Source organism: Marmota flaviventris, chromosome 13 (assembly GCF_047511675.1).
Source record: "Marmota flaviventris isolate mMarFla1 chromosome 13, mMarFla1.hap1, whole genome shotgun sequence".
Classification (NCBI taxonomy): Eukaryota; Metazoa; Chordata; class Mammalia; order Rodentia; family Sciuridae; genus Marmota; species Marmota flaviventris.
In genome coordinates, this window is record NC_092510.1 from 29266554 (window position 1) to 29287614 (window position 21061).

General features: G+C 37.9%; 1 protein-coding gene and 1 pseudogene across 1 annotated transcript; both read left to right on the top strand.

Moving 5' to 3' along the window:
• Positions 1 to 933: 933 nt before the first annotated feature.
• On the top strand, positions 934 to 1797 carry LOC114096586 (large ribosomal subunit protein eL15-like). The gene has a single exon (XM_034636538.2). The coding sequence runs from the start codon at positions 966 to 968 to the stop codon at positions 1578 to 1580; it is 615 nt and encodes a 204-aa protein (XP_034492429.2). The 5' UTR covers positions 934 to 965; the 3' UTR covers positions 1581 to 1797.
• An 11031-nt stretch (positions 1798 to 12828) lies between these two features.
• LOC114096573 (developmental pluripotency-associated protein 2 pseudogene) lies at positions 12829 to 13737 on the top strand (annotated as a pseudogene).
• Positions 13738 to 21061: the final 7324 nt, after the last annotated feature.

Sequence of the window (21061 nt, forward strand, 5' to 3'; positions counted from 1 at the left end):
TTAATATGTGCAGCACATACAGAGCGATATGTGCTCTCATTAACAGGGCTGTGAGCCCCGACAGCACTAGGAGTGAACTCCTGCTCAGAAAGAAATAAGCTTCATGGCTGCTGGAATGAAGAGAAGGCAGGCCATGGTGGCTGAATCTAGGACCACACAGTAAAGATCTCCAAGCGGTGTCCCCAAAAGAGGAAGAAACCTTAGTCATAGAGCAGGACTGGGATGGAAACAGAGTGAAGAATTAAAAAAAAAAAAAAAAAGCTGGGTTCACCAGAATTGGCAATTTTAGAGAGAAAAAAATGTTAGGCATGGAAAAATGTATGTTTTCACAATCTTGGAGTGAAATTATCTTTGGCCATCATTTATGCTAGGTACTGCCAGGCCCATAAAGATCCATAGATTCCCACACTTGTCATCCCTCCCACAGTCTCCGGCTCCCAGAGCAGAGCCCTGCTCTGTCCTTTTCATTCCTCTCTTACTTCCAACCCCATCCTCATCAAAACTTCCCTGGATATGTTTTACCTCCCGACTCACCTTACTCATTTGGTTCCTTAAAGTTTTTGTTAGTTCCCATTACATCTCTACCACAAGTATCCGAATAGTCACATACAGCACCAGGACACCTGACAGGACCCAGAAGAGAACGTGAGGTCTCATCTCATGTCCCCCTTGAAACTGCATGTGTGGGACTGTGTATCCACACAAGCACGATGTGAGGGAGGACCTGTTACTCCAAACAGGAGCAGGAGCCCCTACCTCACTCCTCCTTTCTACTTATCTGATGTACCTCTTCTGAGGTTCTCTCTAAAAAACAAACAAAACACCACTGGGAGGTAGAGGCACAACCATGGTTCTAAAGAGATCAAAGGAGTGTACAAGGAGGAATTTGTCAGCAACCCTCTTCCTATTTAAAGGACTAGCATCCGTTTCCTTTCGGTTCGGTGGCAGCCTTCAGGTAAGCCAAGATGGGCGCGTACAAGTATATCCAGGAGCTATGTAGGAAGAAGCAGTCGGATGTGATGCGCTTTCTTTTGCGGGTCCGCTGCTGGCAGTACCGCCAGCTCTGGGCGCTCCACAGGGCTCCCCGCCCCACTAGGCCGGATAAAGCGCGCAGACTGGGATACAAGGCCAAGCAAGGTTATGTCATATACAGGATTCGTGTGCGCAGTGGTGGCCGCAAACGCCCAATTCCTAAGGGTGCCACCTATGGCAAGCCTGTCCATCATGGTGTTAACCAGCTAAAGTTTGCAGGAAGCCTTCAGTCTATTGCTGATGAGCGAGTTGGACGCCACTGTGGGGCTCTGAGAGTCCTGAATTCTTATTGGGTTGGTGAAGATTCCACATACAAATTCTTTGAGGTTATCCTCATTGATCCATTCCATAAAGCTATCAGAAGAAATCCTGAAACCCAGTGGATCACTAAACCAGTCCACAAGCACAGGGAGATGCGCGACCTAACATCTGCAGGCCAGAAGAGTCGTGGCCTTGGAAAGGGCCACAAGTTCCACCACACTATTGGTGGTTTTCGCGGTGCAGCTTGGAGAAGGCGCAATAACCTCCAGCTCCACCGTTTTCGCTAATATAAGTATGATGTTTGTAAAGTTCATACCTAATAAACAATTTAGGACAGTCATGTCTGCTTAAAGGTGTTATTTGTCTGTTAAAACTAGTCTGCAGATTATTTCATGAATGCTTTGTCAAATTATGAAAGTTTTAAAGTGCAATAATGTTTGAAGACAATAAGTGATGGTGTATCTTGTTTCTAATAAGATAAACTTTCTGTCTTGCTTTATCTTATTAGGGAGTTATATGTCAGTGTTTAAAATATGCTACCTGGTATAATAGGTGTCAAATAAATTCTTTAAAAGAGGGGTGCTGGAACTAGCCCTGTAGATTTTTTTTTGGTGCATGTGACAAAACCTACAACTTCATTGGGGTGATGTAATGCTCCACTAGTGGTTGGGCTTTTTGGAGTGTGGCAGTTCAAACTTTAAAGATTGGATTTTGATTAAGATGGGAGGAGGATATCCTAATCCTATAACATGGTCATGTGCATTCAAATTTAAAGCCCACATTTTAAAATTTAACTCAGTGTTTCATTTGTGTAATTGCTCCTTCTGAAAGGGGAAAAGCTCCCCAAATGCAGTCGAACTTTCAGAGGAATAAACCTGTTGTGAGAAAATTAAAAGAATCTTAGAAATTAAAAAAATCTAGGCTAAACAAAATTGCAAAAGTCTTCACCATGTCCTATAAGTTCACATAAAGAGTAAAAGCTGGTTTAATAATGTGGCTTGGTGTATACAGCGTTTTGAACTTGTTGCAACAGTTTTCTGTGACATTTACATCAGTATATTTTTGAAACAGGTTCGAGTATTCATTGTTTAACTTAAGATTTGTAGGCTAGGGTGGGTAGCTGGTGAATCCATGGCTTTTGCTAAGTATTTGCAAGATTAGAAAGAAGTCCTGATCAAGATTTTTAAAGTACATAATGCCAGTTTGAAACCATATTGAATCCTCAAGCCACATGTGCAAATGTATGTCTGGCTATTTTAAAGTACTTATTTGCTCAGTTAAGTCACCGGCAACTCACACAAGGGTACTTAAAAAGTTGTTACCTGCGTAACTTTATGTTGTGTGGCTATTTTTCTCATTGCTGGTGAAGCAATCCCCCAAATCTTTCTTCGAGTTGGTCCATCAATTAAGTATATTACCACATTGTTTCATTTCTGTTAATCTTTTCCTGTAGATTAGGCTGCTCTTTCCTAGGGTGAAGTTGAATGTGGAGGAGGAATTGCCCCTTAGTCTTCAAATTCTGGGTTTGCGGACATTATAGGTGTTTCAATTTTAAAATCTAATTGATGCCCTTCTTGAACTGATTTTTCTCCAGCAATTTCAAGTCAATTGATTTCTAGGAAATAATCTAAAGCAGGCTCATAAAGCCTTGAGAATTAAATTCCATTCTACCCAACAAAACAAAAAGCCCATACATTTTGATTGTGTGTAGAAGTTGTTCAACTAAAGGAATAAATGACTATTAAACAAAAAAATAAATAAATAAATGACTAGCATCCATAGTTCCTTCAAAATTTTCTATCCTTTTTGCCTACTTACTGAATTTATTCCTATATCCTTAGAAATAAACATGTAAATCTAAAACAAAATGAAAAAAATTAGAAATATCTAAACCTAAATATCTAAACCTCTCCTATGAAATGCAGACCCAAAGATGTTCAAAAGTGACCTTTTTTTTTAAGGCTTCAAGGACTTTCTATATTCATCACAAATTTGAAAACAGCTTGTTACCCACTTTCTATCATTTAGAATCTAGTGAATATTGGGCACCATAAATTTAGTATAGTCATGCATCACTTAACAACTCAGGTACATTCTGATAAATGTGTCATTAGGCAATTTCATCTTATGTGAACATTACAGAGGTTACTCACACAAACTAAGATGATATAAGCAATCACTCAGGGTGGCTATTGATGTAAATTGTAAATGCTCCTGTCCGCATAACATGGCATACTGTTTTACAGAAAACTTTTTTATTATAAGTAGAAGTATACTCTAAAATAATGGTAACAAGTATAATATAGTAAATAATTAAACCAGTAACATAGATACCTATTATCATTATCAAATCTTCTGTACTGCACATGATTATATGTGCTACACTTTTACATGACTGACAGCACAGTAGGTTTGTTACACCAACATCAACACAAACACTTAACTAATATGTTATATTACAACATTCTAACAGCAACATTGTCATTGGGTGATAGGGATTTTTCCAGTCTATTGAGTCTTATTGGACCAATGTCATATACGTGGTCCATCACTAACCAAAACATTACTATGTGGTGCATAACTGTATATGCCACCTGAAATCTTTCAACAACCCCCTTGAAGATGTTATTATTGTTCACAAATCAAGAATCTGGATTTTGAAAAGCTATTGTATCTACCAAGAGTCACTCAACTGGTAGGTACTGGAGACAAGTTTAAACCTAGGTCTTCTAATTCTCTCTTGCTGTTATATTGAACTTGTACTAGTTCTACCACCTGGACCATATATTATTTTCTCATCTATTTAATATATTATTTTACTTTTATATTTTATTTTCATATATTATTATTCATATATTATTTTCTCTACCACCATATATTATTTTCTCTTCTATTTGCACATCATTCAGAACTCTTATTTGTGTAATGTTTCATTTCAATGTCATTATCGGCAAACACCATATGTAGACATTCGCCATTCCCTTCATTGACCCTTATCTCCTTTTTAATCCACACATATTGGAATTACTGTTGGTATGCATTAGGAATGCTTTTGGCTATAAGTAGTAAACAAGCTCTAGGAGGCATCAACAATGAGGCTATTTGAATTAACTAATTTCCCCAAAACTAATATGAGTTCAAAGATTGATAAGAACAATTCAGAATTAGCTAAAATTATTTCATTTTATCATTACCAAACTGACAAAAGAAAATATACCCTAACTCAGGAAGCAGATGAGTGTTTCTTTTATGTCTTCTCTTTTTTCCCAAAAATTTTCCATCAGAGTACGGTTCAATCTGAATCCACTAAGGAAAGCTCAGAACTTAATGCTCACTGCCTTTGATATTGCTTAGTTGGGAGGAAGGATAATGTTAGCATCAAACCGTCAGCCTTACTACCAAATAAGGAGATTCTTACTTCCCTGGTTAGTTTCTATGCTCTGCTCCTCATTCATCATCAAATTTACACCATTGTGTTCATGGTCTCCCCCCACCCCACCACGCAGTGATTTAGTAACTGAACAATATTTTCAAAAAAAAAATCCATGCTCAAAATTTTTTTTAAAAATCAGACATTTTCCATAATTACATTCAATCAACCTCCCTGTATAAGCTTTTTATCTTCCTATATGTCACTTCAAGTTTACAAATGGATCCATATAGAGCAGTTCAGCATGTCACCACACTAGCATCCCAAGCAGAGCAAAATGAATAAGGAGAAACAATTTTTTTCTCCTTACAGAGCTTTTCATTTTTATTAGAGAAGAAAATCTTTCGCAGATACTCCCTAGAAGACTTTCAATCGATAATTCATTGGCCAGAACTGAGTCACGTGACTGCTCCTGGCTGCAAAGGTGGCTGGGAAAGTGAAAATCCCTCAAAAGAGAAGGGAAGCTCCATGACTGACTTATACCAAGGCTGATCCAGTCTCTGGTGCCTCTCCAACTAAAATATGGTTTGATTTGATTAAGAAGAAAGTAAAAAGAATAGAAGTTCAGTAGATTAGACAGAGAGGAATGAAGGGAAGGGAGGAGAATGGGATAAGGAAAGACAGTGCAATGAATCAGACATAACTTTCCTATGTACATATATGAATATACCACAATGAGTCTCACCATCATGTACATCCACAAGAATGGGGCCTTAATCAGAATAAGAAATATGCCATGCTTGCATAATTATATCAAAATGGATTCTACTGTCATGTGTGACTACAAAGAACCAAACAAGGAAAAAAAAGGAAAGTAAAGAAGAAAGACTATTGGTTAGACACTAACAATGTCTGCTATGTAAACATTCATACAGCATGTGCAACATTTTTGTGTGTGATTCATGACTTGGGAAGAAAACTTATGTGTTTATATAATCTTAAATTCAGCAAAACACTCCATCCTGTCAGATGGTTTCTCTTGATCCAGTTTTATAAGGCAACCAGACTCGGTCCTTTTTGTGCGTTTTGTTATTTCTTTTCAAATCTCTAAGAGGTCTATGATTTTATTGCCCAATTTTGAACTTCATTGTGAATGATTCTGCTGGTTACCACGAAAAAAGTCTTCACTATCAAATTCCCAGCACACATACACAAAAAATTCAGAAAATCCTGTTCCAGATGTCACCTGTTACCCCTCATTTTTAAGCTAAATGATTGATAGCTCTTACACCAAGCCTGCAGGTGACAGGTCTTTCAGGCTTTTTTGTATCAGTGGGCAAATGCCTGATCCAAATCAGCATCAGTCTGACTGTGGCTGGAATTCCATTCTTTCCTTAAGGGCTTATGTTTTTATTTATTTGTTTGTTTGTTTAATTATTTATTGATTTATTTTGGTGATACTGAAGATTGGAGCCAGAGTCTTGTGTGTGCTAGGCAAGTGCTCTACCACTGAACTACTAACCTTTTCCTTTGACAGATATTTTGACTGTTAGAACTTTATTTTTCCTGCTAATCAATATCACCCTTAAGTGAATTCCCAAATACTTCATTTTTCTTCTTTTTTTCTAGGTGAATCTAAAAAATAAATTGTTTCTATCACTTCTGATTTTTATCAAATCTTATTTTTCCTCAATTTTATTCTCTTCCAGCTGTCTCCTGTTTATTCCAATATTCAATGGTCTGTTCCTAATTGAGAAGCCCCCTTATTCATAATTCAATCATATATGTTTTATAAATCATAAATGCAAAGTGTATGTCCATCTGTTGTAATCAACTTTTTATAGCAAATATTATACATATAAAGTTCCATTACTTTTTTGGTCTGCATTTCTATGCAATTATTTAATGCAATTTATTACAATTATGGTGATGGATAGAAAAGAAGGCATAGGAAGAAATTCTGGAAAATACATAGGGAATGTAGCCTGATAAATGTAAATGTAAACTAATTGTACACACTGATGAATAATTTAAGGTGTAATGAAAATGGAACTTGTATTGGTTCTCTGGAACCAATTGTATACACTGATGAATAATTTAAGGTGTAATGAAAATGGAACTGTTAGGTTCTCTGTAACAGAGACCTTCAAACTACAATAGCTTAATGTAGACATTTACTTATCTCCTTCTGCTTATAAGGCATTAGCCATAACTTGGTCAGGTGGTCAAAGGAAGTCTACCAAGGATGCTAAGAAATGCAGCCATTCAGCTCAGACAGTTGAAAGAAACACGTCCAGAAGCCCTGAAAATATAGTTCTTCAGTTGATGGTGAGATGTTTAGCTAAATATTTGCAACTTGTTACTTAAGAAGAAAGGGAGAATGAGAAAGTGGAGATAATAGGCAATTTCCGCTTTATCATTGCATGTGTACTAAATGAACAGAAAACTCATTTTACACGTTTTTATAGTGTGACTTGTGACATGCACTCTTCCAATCCAGGTATTCTTATGAGGGCAATACCACCGTCAAGGGGTAAAACTGATTCATGGAAGGAGGCAAAAAAATCTTACTCTTATTATAGGTAAAACATAGAAATACATACCATACATAACAGATTTAAAGTATAACTGTGGAATTAAATTTTCATGGAGAAAAGGGGAGGAAAAAATCACCTCAAAAGGCTCTTTGAGTGGCAATAGAAGGGATACTGAAAAGAGGTGGAAAGACATTGTTCCAATCTTACTTGGGAGTTTTCAGAAACATATCTCAAAGCCAAGAAAGGAAATGCATGGCCCTTTGGCAAGGCTCATTTTATTATTCTACGTATTATTCTACATGTAATAATATGTATGAAGACAATCCACACAGGTGTCCCAGCAAGGCCTTTGGCTCTCTCATCAGTCACTTCTTTCTCCATTCATTTCAAAGGTTGTGACCTTCTCCTGTGCAGTCTTTGGCCTATGATTTGCAAAGTCCATGAGAAACCCTGAAGCTCCCATGGTGTGATAAGAATTGAAAGTGAACTTGGCTTATTTCTAACTTTCCCATAAATCCACTTCCAACTTCAAAGCATGACTACTGTGATTCTATCCTGCAAACTCTTGAGGGCTAAATTTTATGTACATTTTACCACGTTTTTTTAAAAGAATGAAAATAGAATGTAAAGAGATAACAAGGAGGAGAAATAACAACAGCAGCTACTGCCTCATCTATCACTACCTGAGCACTCTTCCTTTGTTTATTTGCATTGACTTGTGATCCTAGTACTTCTGGCAAGGATATTAATTTGAAAGGATATTGATGTCAAAGTCCCCATGATAAAAGGATTAATGAAAATGATATTAATATTTTCTCCCTTGACTCTCTCACTCTTTCTCTCCCATCTCATTGTTTTCCTGTCCAGCTCCCACCACACACACACGCACACACACACACACACACACATAAACACACTCACACTTGATATTGCTCAGACAGGTGAATAGTTTTGCTTTCTTTGGATCAATCTAATAATACAAGCTTCCAAAAAAACCAAGATAAATGGGATTAATCATACAAGGGTTACAAACTGCTGCTAGGGAGGATTGATTCACTTACAATATGAATGGGTCAAACTTCATATATGCATAGAAATTTTATAAAAGAAGGCCATGGAAATGGCCACTTTTGTGAGGAAAGAAGCTGTTGAGAGAGGAATACAAAGTTACCAGGGGAAAAAAGAAAAAAATGGCCTCTCTATTTCCTTCCTGAGTGTAGTGTATTTTTCAGGCTGTTTCAGAAAAAAAAAAAATGGCTGATATACAAACAATCTGAGTAAAACTTGTGCCCAATTATTTCTGTGGTCTTTTGTGGCATGTTATCACACTCTCCAACCCACCTACTATTTCATGTAACAGACTAGTGGCTGGATCTTCAGGATTTTTCAGATTTTTCAGATGTGTTTCTTGCTTCCATTCAGGCCACAAGGAGACAGGAGTTTCTTTGGTCCTGCTGGACCCAGCCGTCCCCAGCTACACTGAAATCATGCCAATTGTCTCAAGTCTTTGTTGTAAATGAGCCACAAGGCCAGATTTCATTCTGACCCTGCACCTCACTGCAGCCTCTAAGGAGCCATGGCATCTTGTCACATACCACTGCATGCATCACCAGATCACACTGAATCCTTGCTTTGTCATATAGCCAAAAAAGGTCAAACAAGGATAATTCACAATTAGTTAAATATCCCATTGCCACCCATCTTCTGGAATCTGTTTTGAGATTGTGCTTCCATTATTCCAGGAAGCAGAAGAAAAAGAGAGAGAGAGGAAAGATTTCTTCACCCTGTTCTTTCCACAAAACAGCATCAAATGGAAGAAAAGTGATGTGGCAGTAATGTTTCTAGCCTCACCTTACAGATGAGAAGTTTAAGACTCAGATTGAAGAAGAGGAATGACAACACAAGGACTTGCCTGAGCACCTGGATTCTGGACTCATCCATGACCAAGATCAGATTCTAGCTGTCACTCATGAACTGTGTGACCTTCAATAAGTCCCTCAAACTCTAGGCCTCATTCTTGTTTATTACAACTATATAATAATACACATCTCATCAAAGGGCTATGAGGAAGAAATGAAAGGATGTATATGAACTACTGAGCTCAATGCCTACAGCATACAAAATGCCAACATCATTATTATAATTTTGACTATCATGATCATTAAGAGACTCAGCTATTGCAAAGCTAGTGTATTTCTGTAGTAATCAGGATGCCCTCAGTCCTGCCACAATAACAAACAACCCCCAAAACCTCAATGGCTTGCTATAAACGGCATTTCCTCACTCTGGTCACAGTGTTTATCTCATGCCATGGAATCAATGAATGGAACCCTCAAGTTCATCTAACTCATAAATGGAGCTCTACAAGTTCATCTAACTCAAATTGACATATGATGGAGAAACACTTTCTGAACACTTGAGAACTTTTTAGCAATCTAGTCTCAACTTGAATGCCTTGAACAATAAAAGTAATTACCTCAGAGGCAATTAAGTCCACTTTTGGAGAATTATGACTTTCAGAATGTTTCACCTTGTGGTGAGGTACACTCTGGATAGGCACAAATTCCAACCCTTTGTCCTAACTCTGAATCCTGGTGGGACATAGCAACATCCCAAGAAATAGCTTCTAATACTTAAAGAAAGCCCATATAGACTTCCCTTGGTCCTACCTCTGATTATTTTTTATGGGGCATACCCATAAAAATTCCTCCATACCACTTTGCCAAGCTATTTATAAGATACCCAGTGAAAAATAAAATTTTTAATCAGAGACAAATACATCACTAAGCCACTGACAGTGTTGAAAGAGAAAGGTAAGAGAAACCCATAAAGTTTACGAGTATCCTTTATTATCCTGTTTGTATCCAACTAATAAACAGTAATGGGATCCTTTCAGAAATACTTAGTGGAGGAGGAAAAAGACTGAATTTTATATTACACATGAACAATTTATTCTGACATATGAGAAAAGCATGCAGTGCTTCCTGAAATTATCTCATTCCTAATACTATGGGGGAGGGGTTGGTGCTTTCTAGAAGTAGTAGGAAATAAGTATGAAAAAAACAAAGCACTTTTTTTTCAAGATCCTCCTGAGACCAATGGCCTTCAGAAGTGAAGAGCTACAGATCGCTGGACACAGAGAACTGGCTTTTCACCCTGGGCAGGGTAACAAACTGACTCTCTCAGTGAATAACACTAGAATTTTCATTTGGAACATTCACTGTTCTTATAAGCTCCAAGTCACACAACAAGGAACAAGAACGAAGAGATTTGATTAGTTGAAGTGTTTTCTACCTAGGATCCATTTAAAAGTCACTCTACATATAGAGCTCCGACCTCTTGGAATAAATGCTTCACTCATCCTCAATGGCGATCATAATGTGGGTTGCCAAAGTCCTTTTTGTACTTGTCTGGAACTTCATTTCTTGGGCTATTTGTATGATCAACTCCTTCTTGTCATTCAAGGGGCTCCACAAAATACATCACTTCTTTAATCTGGGATTGTGGCTCAGCGGCAGAGCGCTTGTCTTAACGCATGCGAGGCCTGGATTCAATCCTCAGCACTACATAAAAATAAATAAATAAAACGAAGGTTTTGTCCAACTATAACTAAAGAATAAACATTTTTTAAAAATAAATAAATAAATCTGGGTTTCCCTAGACGCATGTGTGAACATACATAGACACACACACATGCACACACTCCAAGAGTCTCAAACACATTTTCTTGTTCTATGTCCTTCATAGCATTTATCACTATCCAAAGCTTTCTTTTGTAATATTCATGAATATAAACTCTGTGAGCCCCCATGAATGTAAGCTCTATGATAGAAAGAATTTTTTCTTCCCCAGTATGAAGAACCACATTCAGGATATGATAGACGCTCAGAATTATTTGATAAATGTCCTACATCATGTCCCTGGGAACCAGACCCTGAAGCAGAGATTTGTTCTCAGAAAGTTTATAAGGAGTGATCTTCGAGAAATACATATAATTAAAAGAGTTGAACTGTGAGTTAAATGCAGATGAGCAAGAAGAGCCTTCAGAGAAGCCCCCAGTGGGGAGAGAATCGAGTCTAGCCTTGTTTTTCCAAATAGACCACTCAGACAAGTGAGCTTCCCTGGGGGATGGGCAATTAGGGATGAGGCAACTCCCTTCAGCCAGGGAAAATTCTCCTAAGGAAGCACTGAACTATGAATTATCAGCGGTCAACCCTCAGAGAGGTGGGGTATTAAGAGACTCAGTCTCAAAGGGGGATATCAGAGCAACACATCACAGCACCTACTGAAATAAATGAATGAACAATGGACAAATGGATTACTCCTTCCTAAACTTCTGTTAAAGAATCTCTACTCTGGTGGACCACATCCAATATAGCCTTTTTAAAGTTTATTTTTCATCTGTTCTTTTTAGATATACATGACAGTACAGTGTATTTTCACATATTATACATACATGGAGTATAACTTCCCATTCTTGTGGTTGTACATGCTGTGGAGTTACACTGGTCACGTAGTCATGTGTGAACATAGGAAAGTTATGTCCGATTCCTTCTATTGTCTTTCCTATTCCCATTCCCCTCCCTTCCCTTCATTCCCCTTCATCTAATCCAAACAACTTCTGTTCTTCCCTCCTCCCCTCCCATATTTTGTGTTAGCATCCACATATCAGAAAGAACATTCAGCCTTTGGTTTGAGAGGATTGGTTTTATTTCATCTAGCATGATAGTCTCCATTTCCATCCATTTACCTGAAAATGTCATATTTTCATTCTTCTTTATGGATGATTAATATTCCATTGTGTATATATACCACATTTTCTTCATCCTTTTATCTGTTGAAGGGCACCTAGGTTGGTTTCATAGCTTACTTATCATGAATTAAGCTGCTATAAACATTGATGTAGATACATCACTATTGTATGCTGATTTTAAGTCCTTTGGATATATGCTAAGGAGTGTAACAGCTAGATCAAACGGTAGTTCCATTCCAAGTTTTCTAAAGAATCTCCATACTGCTTTCCAGAGTGGTTGCACCAATTTCCAGCAATCCAATGTATAGCCTTTATCTTATCATGTGACATCCTTTCAACAGCATCATATGTAAAATATATACACATCTATATAACCCTAAAATTATTTCAGTATTTGACTTTTAAAACTGTTTATACCACAAATGGTTCTAGCCCATTTCTGGGGATTTATGTCATTGAAACTCTTTTAAAAAAGAATATCTTTAATAGGCTTGTCATGAACATTTTCATTATGATTTTGGAGTCAGGAAATGAATGTTTAAGATTTTATCTCCATCAACAGAGAAAGCCCGATAGATACTAGTTAATTTTTCAGCTTTGTTTTATTTGGTGGCTCCTTATTACCTGGCTCTATTCCTGCATTTAGCCACAATGAAAATTCAAGCTGAGTGAGCTTCCTGTCCCTCCTGGAGCCTGATTTGTGAATGTTTTATGTTTTTCCTTTCAGTGTATGAAATGGTTAGAAATAATAACAGTAATATTGAACTGGGGCAAGTCATTGAAAATGTGGCACATAAAAGTGAAAGGGATACAAGGAGCACACAACATAGCTGTCCTGAGCCCAGTTCCTTTGCCGTCTCCCGGTGTTCCTGGAAATGTCAGGCGCAAATGACAGGGTCACTGAGAAGAACTTCCTTGAGGAGCAATTCGATGGGGAAAATGTGATTTTAACACTGGTCCCAGTTACAGAAGAACAAGAGTATCCAATAGAAACAAGTGTTTCTTCAACTGCAGAAATCAAACAGGAAGTCTGCTTTCCTGAAATAAAACCTAATTGTAAAATACGACCCCTTCCCTTGCCGACCATTTTGCCTCCAATTAATAAGGTTTCTCGGGATACTTTGCGAAACTGGTGCCAACAACTTAATTTGAGTACTGATGGCCAGAAAATAGAGGTTTATTTGAGGCTACAGAAGCATGCATATCCCGGACAAAAATATGATATTCCTGAAACATCTCGGGAGGCCAGATTGAAGCCAGTTTCCAGGAAATGGAAGGCAGTGGCCAATGCAGCAGGGCTTCAGGAAAGTCATAATAAGGTTAAAAGAGAGGAAGAGACTAACATGATTGAAGTGGTAAATTCAGCTCAGGAGTCCATATTGGCATCTTGGGCAAGGATCGCTGCCAGAGCCAATCAGAGCAAGGCTGTGAATTCGTGTCCCATCCCTACTTCTGTGGAGGCCTTTTTGCTGCAAACCTCTGGTGTCAGGTGGTGTGTGGTCCATGGCCAATTTCTTTCTGCAGAAACAGCAGGCTGGGTTCGACTGCAGTTCCATGCAGGTCAGACTTGGGTCCCTGACACTCCCAAGAGGATGATTTCCCTCTTCCTGTTACCTGCCTATATTTTTCCACCCTCAGGACTAGAAGATAATATGTTATGCCCTGAATGTGTAAAAAGGAATAAGAAGATGATGAAAGGATTAATTATAACAAGAGAGAAAAAGCAATGCACTGTAGGGAGACCAAAAGGTGCCACCTTAAGCAATGTTGAAATACTATTTTGATCTGAAGGCAATTGAGAAGAAACAGACAAAAAGTTTTCTGCTTTCCAACTATTGGCCCCAAAACAGGACATAAATTTGCAAATATTCCTCTTCCCTCCCAGGACAAGTGGTAGAGAGCCCATAGGTAAATCATCACACAGCCTGATGAATGCTGGGCCGGTTTCTGACCATCTTTTCATTTTCAGTGTCTCCTGATCATTTGTGTCAGACTCAATACATATATGTTTTGTTTTGTTTTTTTAAGCAGAGCTGCTAGGTTTATGGGGAAACTGAGCAAAAGAGTTCTTTTATGCTTCTCTTTAATATTAATTTTTTTGTGTGTGTACTAAGATTGAACCCAGGGACACTCTACCACTGGGCTATAACCCTAACTCCCTGCCTCTTTTTTTTTTTTTGTTTATTTTTTGGTGCTGGGAATTTAACCACTGAATCACATCCCCAGCCCTTTTAATTTGAGACAAGTTCTTCCAAGGTTGCTTAGGGTCTCACTAAATTGCTGAGACTGCCCTTGATCTTGCAATCCTGTCTCAGCCTCCTCTAAGTAGCTGAGATATAGGTGTGCATTATCTCACCTGGCTTTAATATTAACATGTCCTATTAGTGTTGTACATTCCTTAATTGATGAGTCAATATTGGTATATTATTAATTTTGGTGGTGGGTGGGGTACCAGGGATTGAACTCAGGAGCACTCAACCACAAAGCCACATCCCCAGCCCTATTTTTGTATTTTACTTAGAGACAGGGTCTCATGAGTTGCTTAGCACCTTGTTAAATTGCTGAGGCTGAGTTTGAACTTGAGATCCTCCTGCCTCTATCTCCAGAGCCACTGTGATTACAGGCATGTGCCACCAAGCCCAGCCTATTATTAATTATTAACTACCTATTATTACTAGTTATAATGAATTATTATCTTTATGTGACACTGAGGATCGAACCCAGGGCCTCACACGTGTAGTCAAGCACTCTAGGGCTGGGGATGTGGCTCAAGTGGTAGCGCGCTCGCCTGACATGCAGCCCGGGTTCGATCCTCAGCACCACATACAAACAAAGATGTTGTGTCCGCCAAAAAACTAAAAAATAAATATTAAAATTCTCTCTTTCTCTCTAAAATAAATAAAGGCGTTGTGTCCATCTAAAAAAAAAAAGTGAAAGGGATAAAATAACAGTCATTTTACTAGAAATGTCCGGGCTGCAAGGCACTAGGTACAGGCAAACAGTTTCATCTCATGTTTTAGGGCTGTTTTCATGCAAACGTTGATGTGCTAATGTAGGAATTTATGACTAAAGTGACCCAGCAGGACAGTTCTTCCTCTTTGAAAATGTCTTTTAAAAATACCAAAGTGCATCAGAGTAACTAGAAAGCACAAGAACTATTTTCATGTCCAGGCTAGGAAGTGAGCCTTCCTTTTCTACAAACATGCCCGATACCTTCTCTCATCCCCAACAGATGATTCCAGGCATTGGGATTCTGACTAGATGGAGACTCTGAAGACATCTAAACACGGGATCAGAAGATGAGAGCCATGTGAATGAGTCACAAGCAAATAGGAAGAGAGCAGTCCTTAGTAATTTCCTCAGATGAGGTCTGTTTTCTTGAACTAGCTGGTTCTGGTACATGGGTGGTTTGGCCTGGTTTAAAACATCAAGAAAATAGCAGACACTGACTGTAAAGTTGTTCACCTTAAAATGATTAGGAAACATGTAACTTATTTTGTGAATAGTAGTGATGAGCAGGAGGAAAGGAAATGGTTTACTTGTAGCCACACATGATGTGTTTCTACCTAATTCATTTTTTCTTCCATGGATTTGCGAGCAGACTAGCTGACCTGAGTCTCAACACTGATTCCTAACACCCTTACCCCAAGTTTCCACTTCAGATGGGAGGTGACAAACTTTATCATGTGCCTCAATTCATCCATCATTCATCAGTGTGGCTGGAGACACGGTGAACTGAACCTTATCTATGGGTTATTAGCTGTTTGATAAGGTAAGCAATGGATAAGTAGAAAAGAAAGAAAATGTAAAGGAAGAAACTTGTGGAATTTTACTGGGATTTTTGAAACAACTTGGAAGTAGGGAAGATTCCTAATTCTGGCAAAAACATAAATATGGAAATTCTTCTAAGATGCCAAAGCTTCCAGATAAGCATATTTACAGAGATAGAATAGGTTATGACCAGCATAGTGGGATAACCTATGCAGGTTAAGGGTGTGGGAAGCTCACTACCCTCTAGAATAGTTTTCAATTTACCAGGTAATGCTAGAAGTTCCACATTTTGAGTTTTGTCCTTTTAAGGCAGTGCTAAAAAAAAAAATGAAACCAGATAACAGTGATGATTTTTACCCCCCTCACAATTTTGCCAAGGACAAACCCTGCCTCTTTTTTGGTTGTAAGCCAATTTTATTGAAACATTCTTATTCCTGAAGGAAAACTTACTGATGAACTGATATAATTTTCACATTTTGCAGGTCAAGAATTTAGTTGGAGGCAAAGAGGCAAAGCCAAGAGATCAAATGATGAGTTTGGGCTAACAGAATAGAGAGAGAACCAACTCCAGAATAAGGGTATCCTGACATGCAACATATATATCTACTCTGATCCTTCTGCAAAGTTCTAATTCCATAGGACTGACTTTTGTAGCACAATAATGCATGAACAGACAGAAGATGATAGAACCTCAAATTCAGTGCAGTATTTGAATTATGCTCTCAGTTGGTTAATAATAGGATTAAGATCCCAGATGCTCAACTTGGGAGAAGCTGGATGCAGTAGGAAAAACACATAACAATGTCATATTTGAAAATTTTACAATTCTCTATTTTTTTAATCAGAAACTATAGAGAGAACAACTAGACTGGATTGACTCTTATCGGTTGTGGGAGTATGAAAAACTAGGTATTTTTGTTTAATTTTGTTTTGTTTCTCAGTGGAAATAAGAAAAAGAAGTGAATCTGCTTCCCTTCTCCTCACCCAAGGACATACTAGAATCTTCACTGGGGCATGTTTTAGGTTTTATAAATTGTGGACATGGGTTGAAAACATCATCTGAAGCCTACATCTGATACAGTTAATGTCACAGATAGAATGTTCTAAAAGTTTCACTTTATTTTTTTAATTTTTTTTAGTTGTAGATGGACATAATCTATTTTTATTTATTTATTTTTATGTGGTGCTGAGGGTCGAACCCAGGGCCTCACGCATGTGAGGCAAGCACTCTACCAAGTTTCACTTTATTAAACAAATGTTTAATCTATTGAGCTGACTCTACCTAAAAGGTATAGAGAGAAAGAGAACAACATAGGATAATTTCAAATCTCAGAAAATAACCAAAGCACTCTGTGTTCTCAGGGAGGCTCCACCATGTCATTTTTGTACGTAAAGGTCAACAGTAATTTTCTTGGTACTATGATGGAATAAAGCCTGACGTTCTCGCCATGGCCTTCAAGGTCGTCTATAATCTGGCTGTATGACTTTTCCTTACCAACCTCCTTCTTGCTTATTCTGCCCCAGACATACTGGCTTTCTATCTATCACTCAAATATTCCAAATTCCTACTCGTCTCAACCCTTTGCAATTTGGTGTGCCCTCTCCATCTTCCCCAGATCCTTGGATGACCTCTTTGTGTTCTTATTCAAGTATTGGCTTGAATAAACTTTTCTCAAAGAGGCCATTTCTGACCTGCTCATCTAAAATGGAATGCTTCAACCACTTCTCTGCTTTATTTTCCTCAAAGCTTTTAGCGCCATGTGGAATCGTTCATTTTTTTTTAATGTTTTTTATTGATTATTCTCCCAGTAAGCTTTATAGGAGCACGGATCTTATTTCTACTATCATTGCTATATCCCAAGTCCTAGCACAGTACCAGGCCCATAGTAGCCCCTCATTAAAAATTATTTGAATAACTGATTCAATAGATCATTTAACATGTCAGAAATGCCCGCTCCTTGTTCACTGTTTTACAATCTTTTTTTTTTTTTTTTTTTTTTTTTTGGCCACTGTGACCAACAGACTTGACAAGAACAATGAGAAGAGGGAAAGTATTTGGTGCTCATGTTTTCAGAGGTCTCACTTCATAGGTGGATGGCTGTGTTGCTCTGGGCCCCAGGCAGTGCAGAACATCATGGTGGAAGAGTGTGGTGGAGGAAAACAGCTCAGAACATAGCACCAGGAAACAGAGGAGACTCTGCTCACCAGGGACAAAATATAAACCCAAATGCTCTCCCCAGTAACCTACCTCCTCCAACTACACTCACCTGCCTATAGTTAACACCCAGTCTATCCATATCAGTGGGTTAATGTACTGATTAGCTTAAGGTTCTCATAACCCAATCATTTCACCTCTGATTGTTCTTGCATTGCCACACACATGAGCTTTTGGGGGGACACCTTTTATCTGAATCACAATATTCATCCTTCCAGGGACACAAAATATATGGAACAAACCAGAGAGAACATAGGTCCAGGTATTTGTAGGAATCAGAAACATTTAATAATGAAAATCATAAAAGTCTGTCTGTTGGGCTGTACCCATATTCTTTAATCCCCACTAAAACCTTGTAGGATAGATATTTTTATTGTTCAGTCCATTTTAGAAAAGGGAGAGCTGAACTAGGGGAAGTTAAGATTCTTGCTTACAGTTGCACAGTTAGTAGTTGGTGAAGCCCAGATTTGAACCCAGGCAGTCTGAGCACTTGAGAACTATTTTTACTCTTTATTTTCTCATTTGTGATTCAGTTCCATACTCTATCAATGTCTCCTAATTTTAAAGGAAAAAATGAATCTGAGTTTATTTTTTTAAGAAATTTTAGAAAATATACTAATCCACTACAGATTGCAGGAAGCACCAGTCTTTTTCACTTTTTGTTTTTGTTTTTATTTTTATTTTTTTGTGATGGTGGTACTGAGGTTTGAACTCAGGGCTTCACACATAAGCACATTATTTGAGAGTTTTATCATCCTTTTAGAGTTACCCAGACTGACCTCAAACATGCAATCCTCCTGCCTCAGCCTCCAGAGTATCTGGGGCTATCTGCATGTACCACCAGGCCAGATTTCTTTTCTACATCTTAATGCCATTAAAACAAATATTTTATCACAGCTACCTAAATTCCAGGATCATCTTGGCTTTATTATGGAAAGCAAACATTCTTACTTGTTGTTTTTTGTTTGTTTGTGGTACTGGAGATGGAATCCAGAGGAAGCAAGCACTCTCCCACTAAGCCATTCACCCAACCCCATGGCAAACATTTTGAGTTATATCTGTCACTCAACCTCATATTATGGTAATTCGCATCCGTATGTAAGACAAACTCCATTTGACTAAAGAAAGAAAATTTTCTGTAAAGAACCTAAGGAAGAAAGAAAAACAGAGCCTAGTTCTTGTTTCTAAAGTGCAGAGTCCTCCCTTGGCAATGCAAGCCAAGAAACCAACTTCAAAGCATTTGGGAAAATCCTTGTTAATGAAGGGTATCTACTCTTCAGGCTTCCAGGCTGACTCAATACTGTTTTTCCCTTTCCTGGTAGATGTTATTTTCAGAGTGGAGAAAAGACTCAAAAAGTAAGCAATACATTTCTTTTTCTTATTTTAAAGACTGTTGGGTTGCTTGTGGTTATGAAACATCTCCCAATGGGAATCTTCAGCAAAGCTAACTGAAACACCAAGTTGTACCTGGATGGCATGTGCACAAAACCCCATTGGAGGAGACTACTCCTCTAAGGGCTGAATTGAAGGCCTGGAAGATTGGATTTTCTGTTATCAGAGCAAATAAAATTAAATTTAAGCCTCCCAATACATTTAAAGAAAATTCTCTGACCATACATATTGTTCCTTTTTAAACAAACAATCCATATGAAATGTTTTATTATTGGAAAATAAATCAATAAATAGCTTGAGGCAACCAAAGTAGTGTGTGTGTGTGTGTGTGTGTGTGTGTGTGTGTTTACATAATTCCCCCTAGCTTTGAAACCTCTTTTTCTAAATAAATATAATTATTTTTAAAAATCAAATAGAAAAATCTCTAGTGTACTATTAAACACATGAACAAATCCAAAATAAATAACTGGAGGGGTGGCCTAATTGTATCTGATAGTTCATAGAATGAGATGCTGGCTGAAATTCATTTCTAAACAAGCTTTTATTAACCTCCAAACTCTGGTTAACCTAGTGGGAATCTCTTTTTAAGATGACCAAGCTAACATAGATGAAGTTCAGCTTGAAGGTAGTTACGAGTTCTTGGATATAGAGCTTTCTGTGTAAGTATTACTGACACATCTATCCCATCATGATGAAGTGCCCAGGCTAAGGGGGAATGCAGCTATAGTCCAAATGTGGAGGAAATGTGTGGGAGGGAAAAGAAGGAAGAGGGTTCAAGGAGGCCAAGGAAGATAAAAGCAAAGAAGGAAGATGAGAAAAGAAAAGTCTTTGTCAGATGTTTCAATTTAGTTTGGACATTTTTTTTAATCTACAGAAGATAAATGGCCTTTGGATTTAGAATATTTCTGAGAAATAGTCTGTGCAAATATTTGGGGCTTACAGGTGTGAGGAAACATATACCACTCACTTTAGAAGACTATGTATTTTTTTTCACATTTAAAATATCTTTGCCATCTTCCAAACAGTAATCAAGTATTCCTCAAGTGTTTGAGATTGTCCTTGGGTTTGCTAAGAGGCCATAGCCTTGGCCATAGCAAGTGACTGGAAACCTTTATAATTGATCCTGTCCTCATGCCTGAAGTTAATAAAGTTTCTGAATCTAGATCCAAAGAAAAACTACTACTATTAATACTTAAAACAAGTGTCTATAAATTGTGGGCCACAGAATATTAGACTTATGGTATGTTAATCAGTTTTCAAGGAGCAGGGAAAGCATGATCCATTACATTTGAGAAAATTAGGTTTCAACAAAATGCAAATCCAATCATATGCCCCTTCATGAAGCAGATATTTTATACAAAATTCCCTAACCGCTTTTTGTGAAGGAAAAAAAAAAATATCCAGGGGCCAGTGTTAGAAATACCAAGAAATCAAATACGTGATAGAAAGCAGGTGAACAAGGCAAACTTTTGCAAAAGCATGCAGAACCCTGGCGGGGCGGGTGGGGAGCCATCTGCCTGCTTTGCAGCTCTGCCCTTCACTCTGATTGGAGGAGCTCAGGGTTACAATCTACACAATTGGCTAATTTTAAAATAGGGGGGCAAAGGGAAGAGCTATAATTAAAATGGTTACAATTGGATCTAATCACCGCTAAATAGTATACTATGAAAAAGGACCATCGACTTTCTATTCCTCAAAATCAGCATCCCATGAAATAGACTTTGAAACAC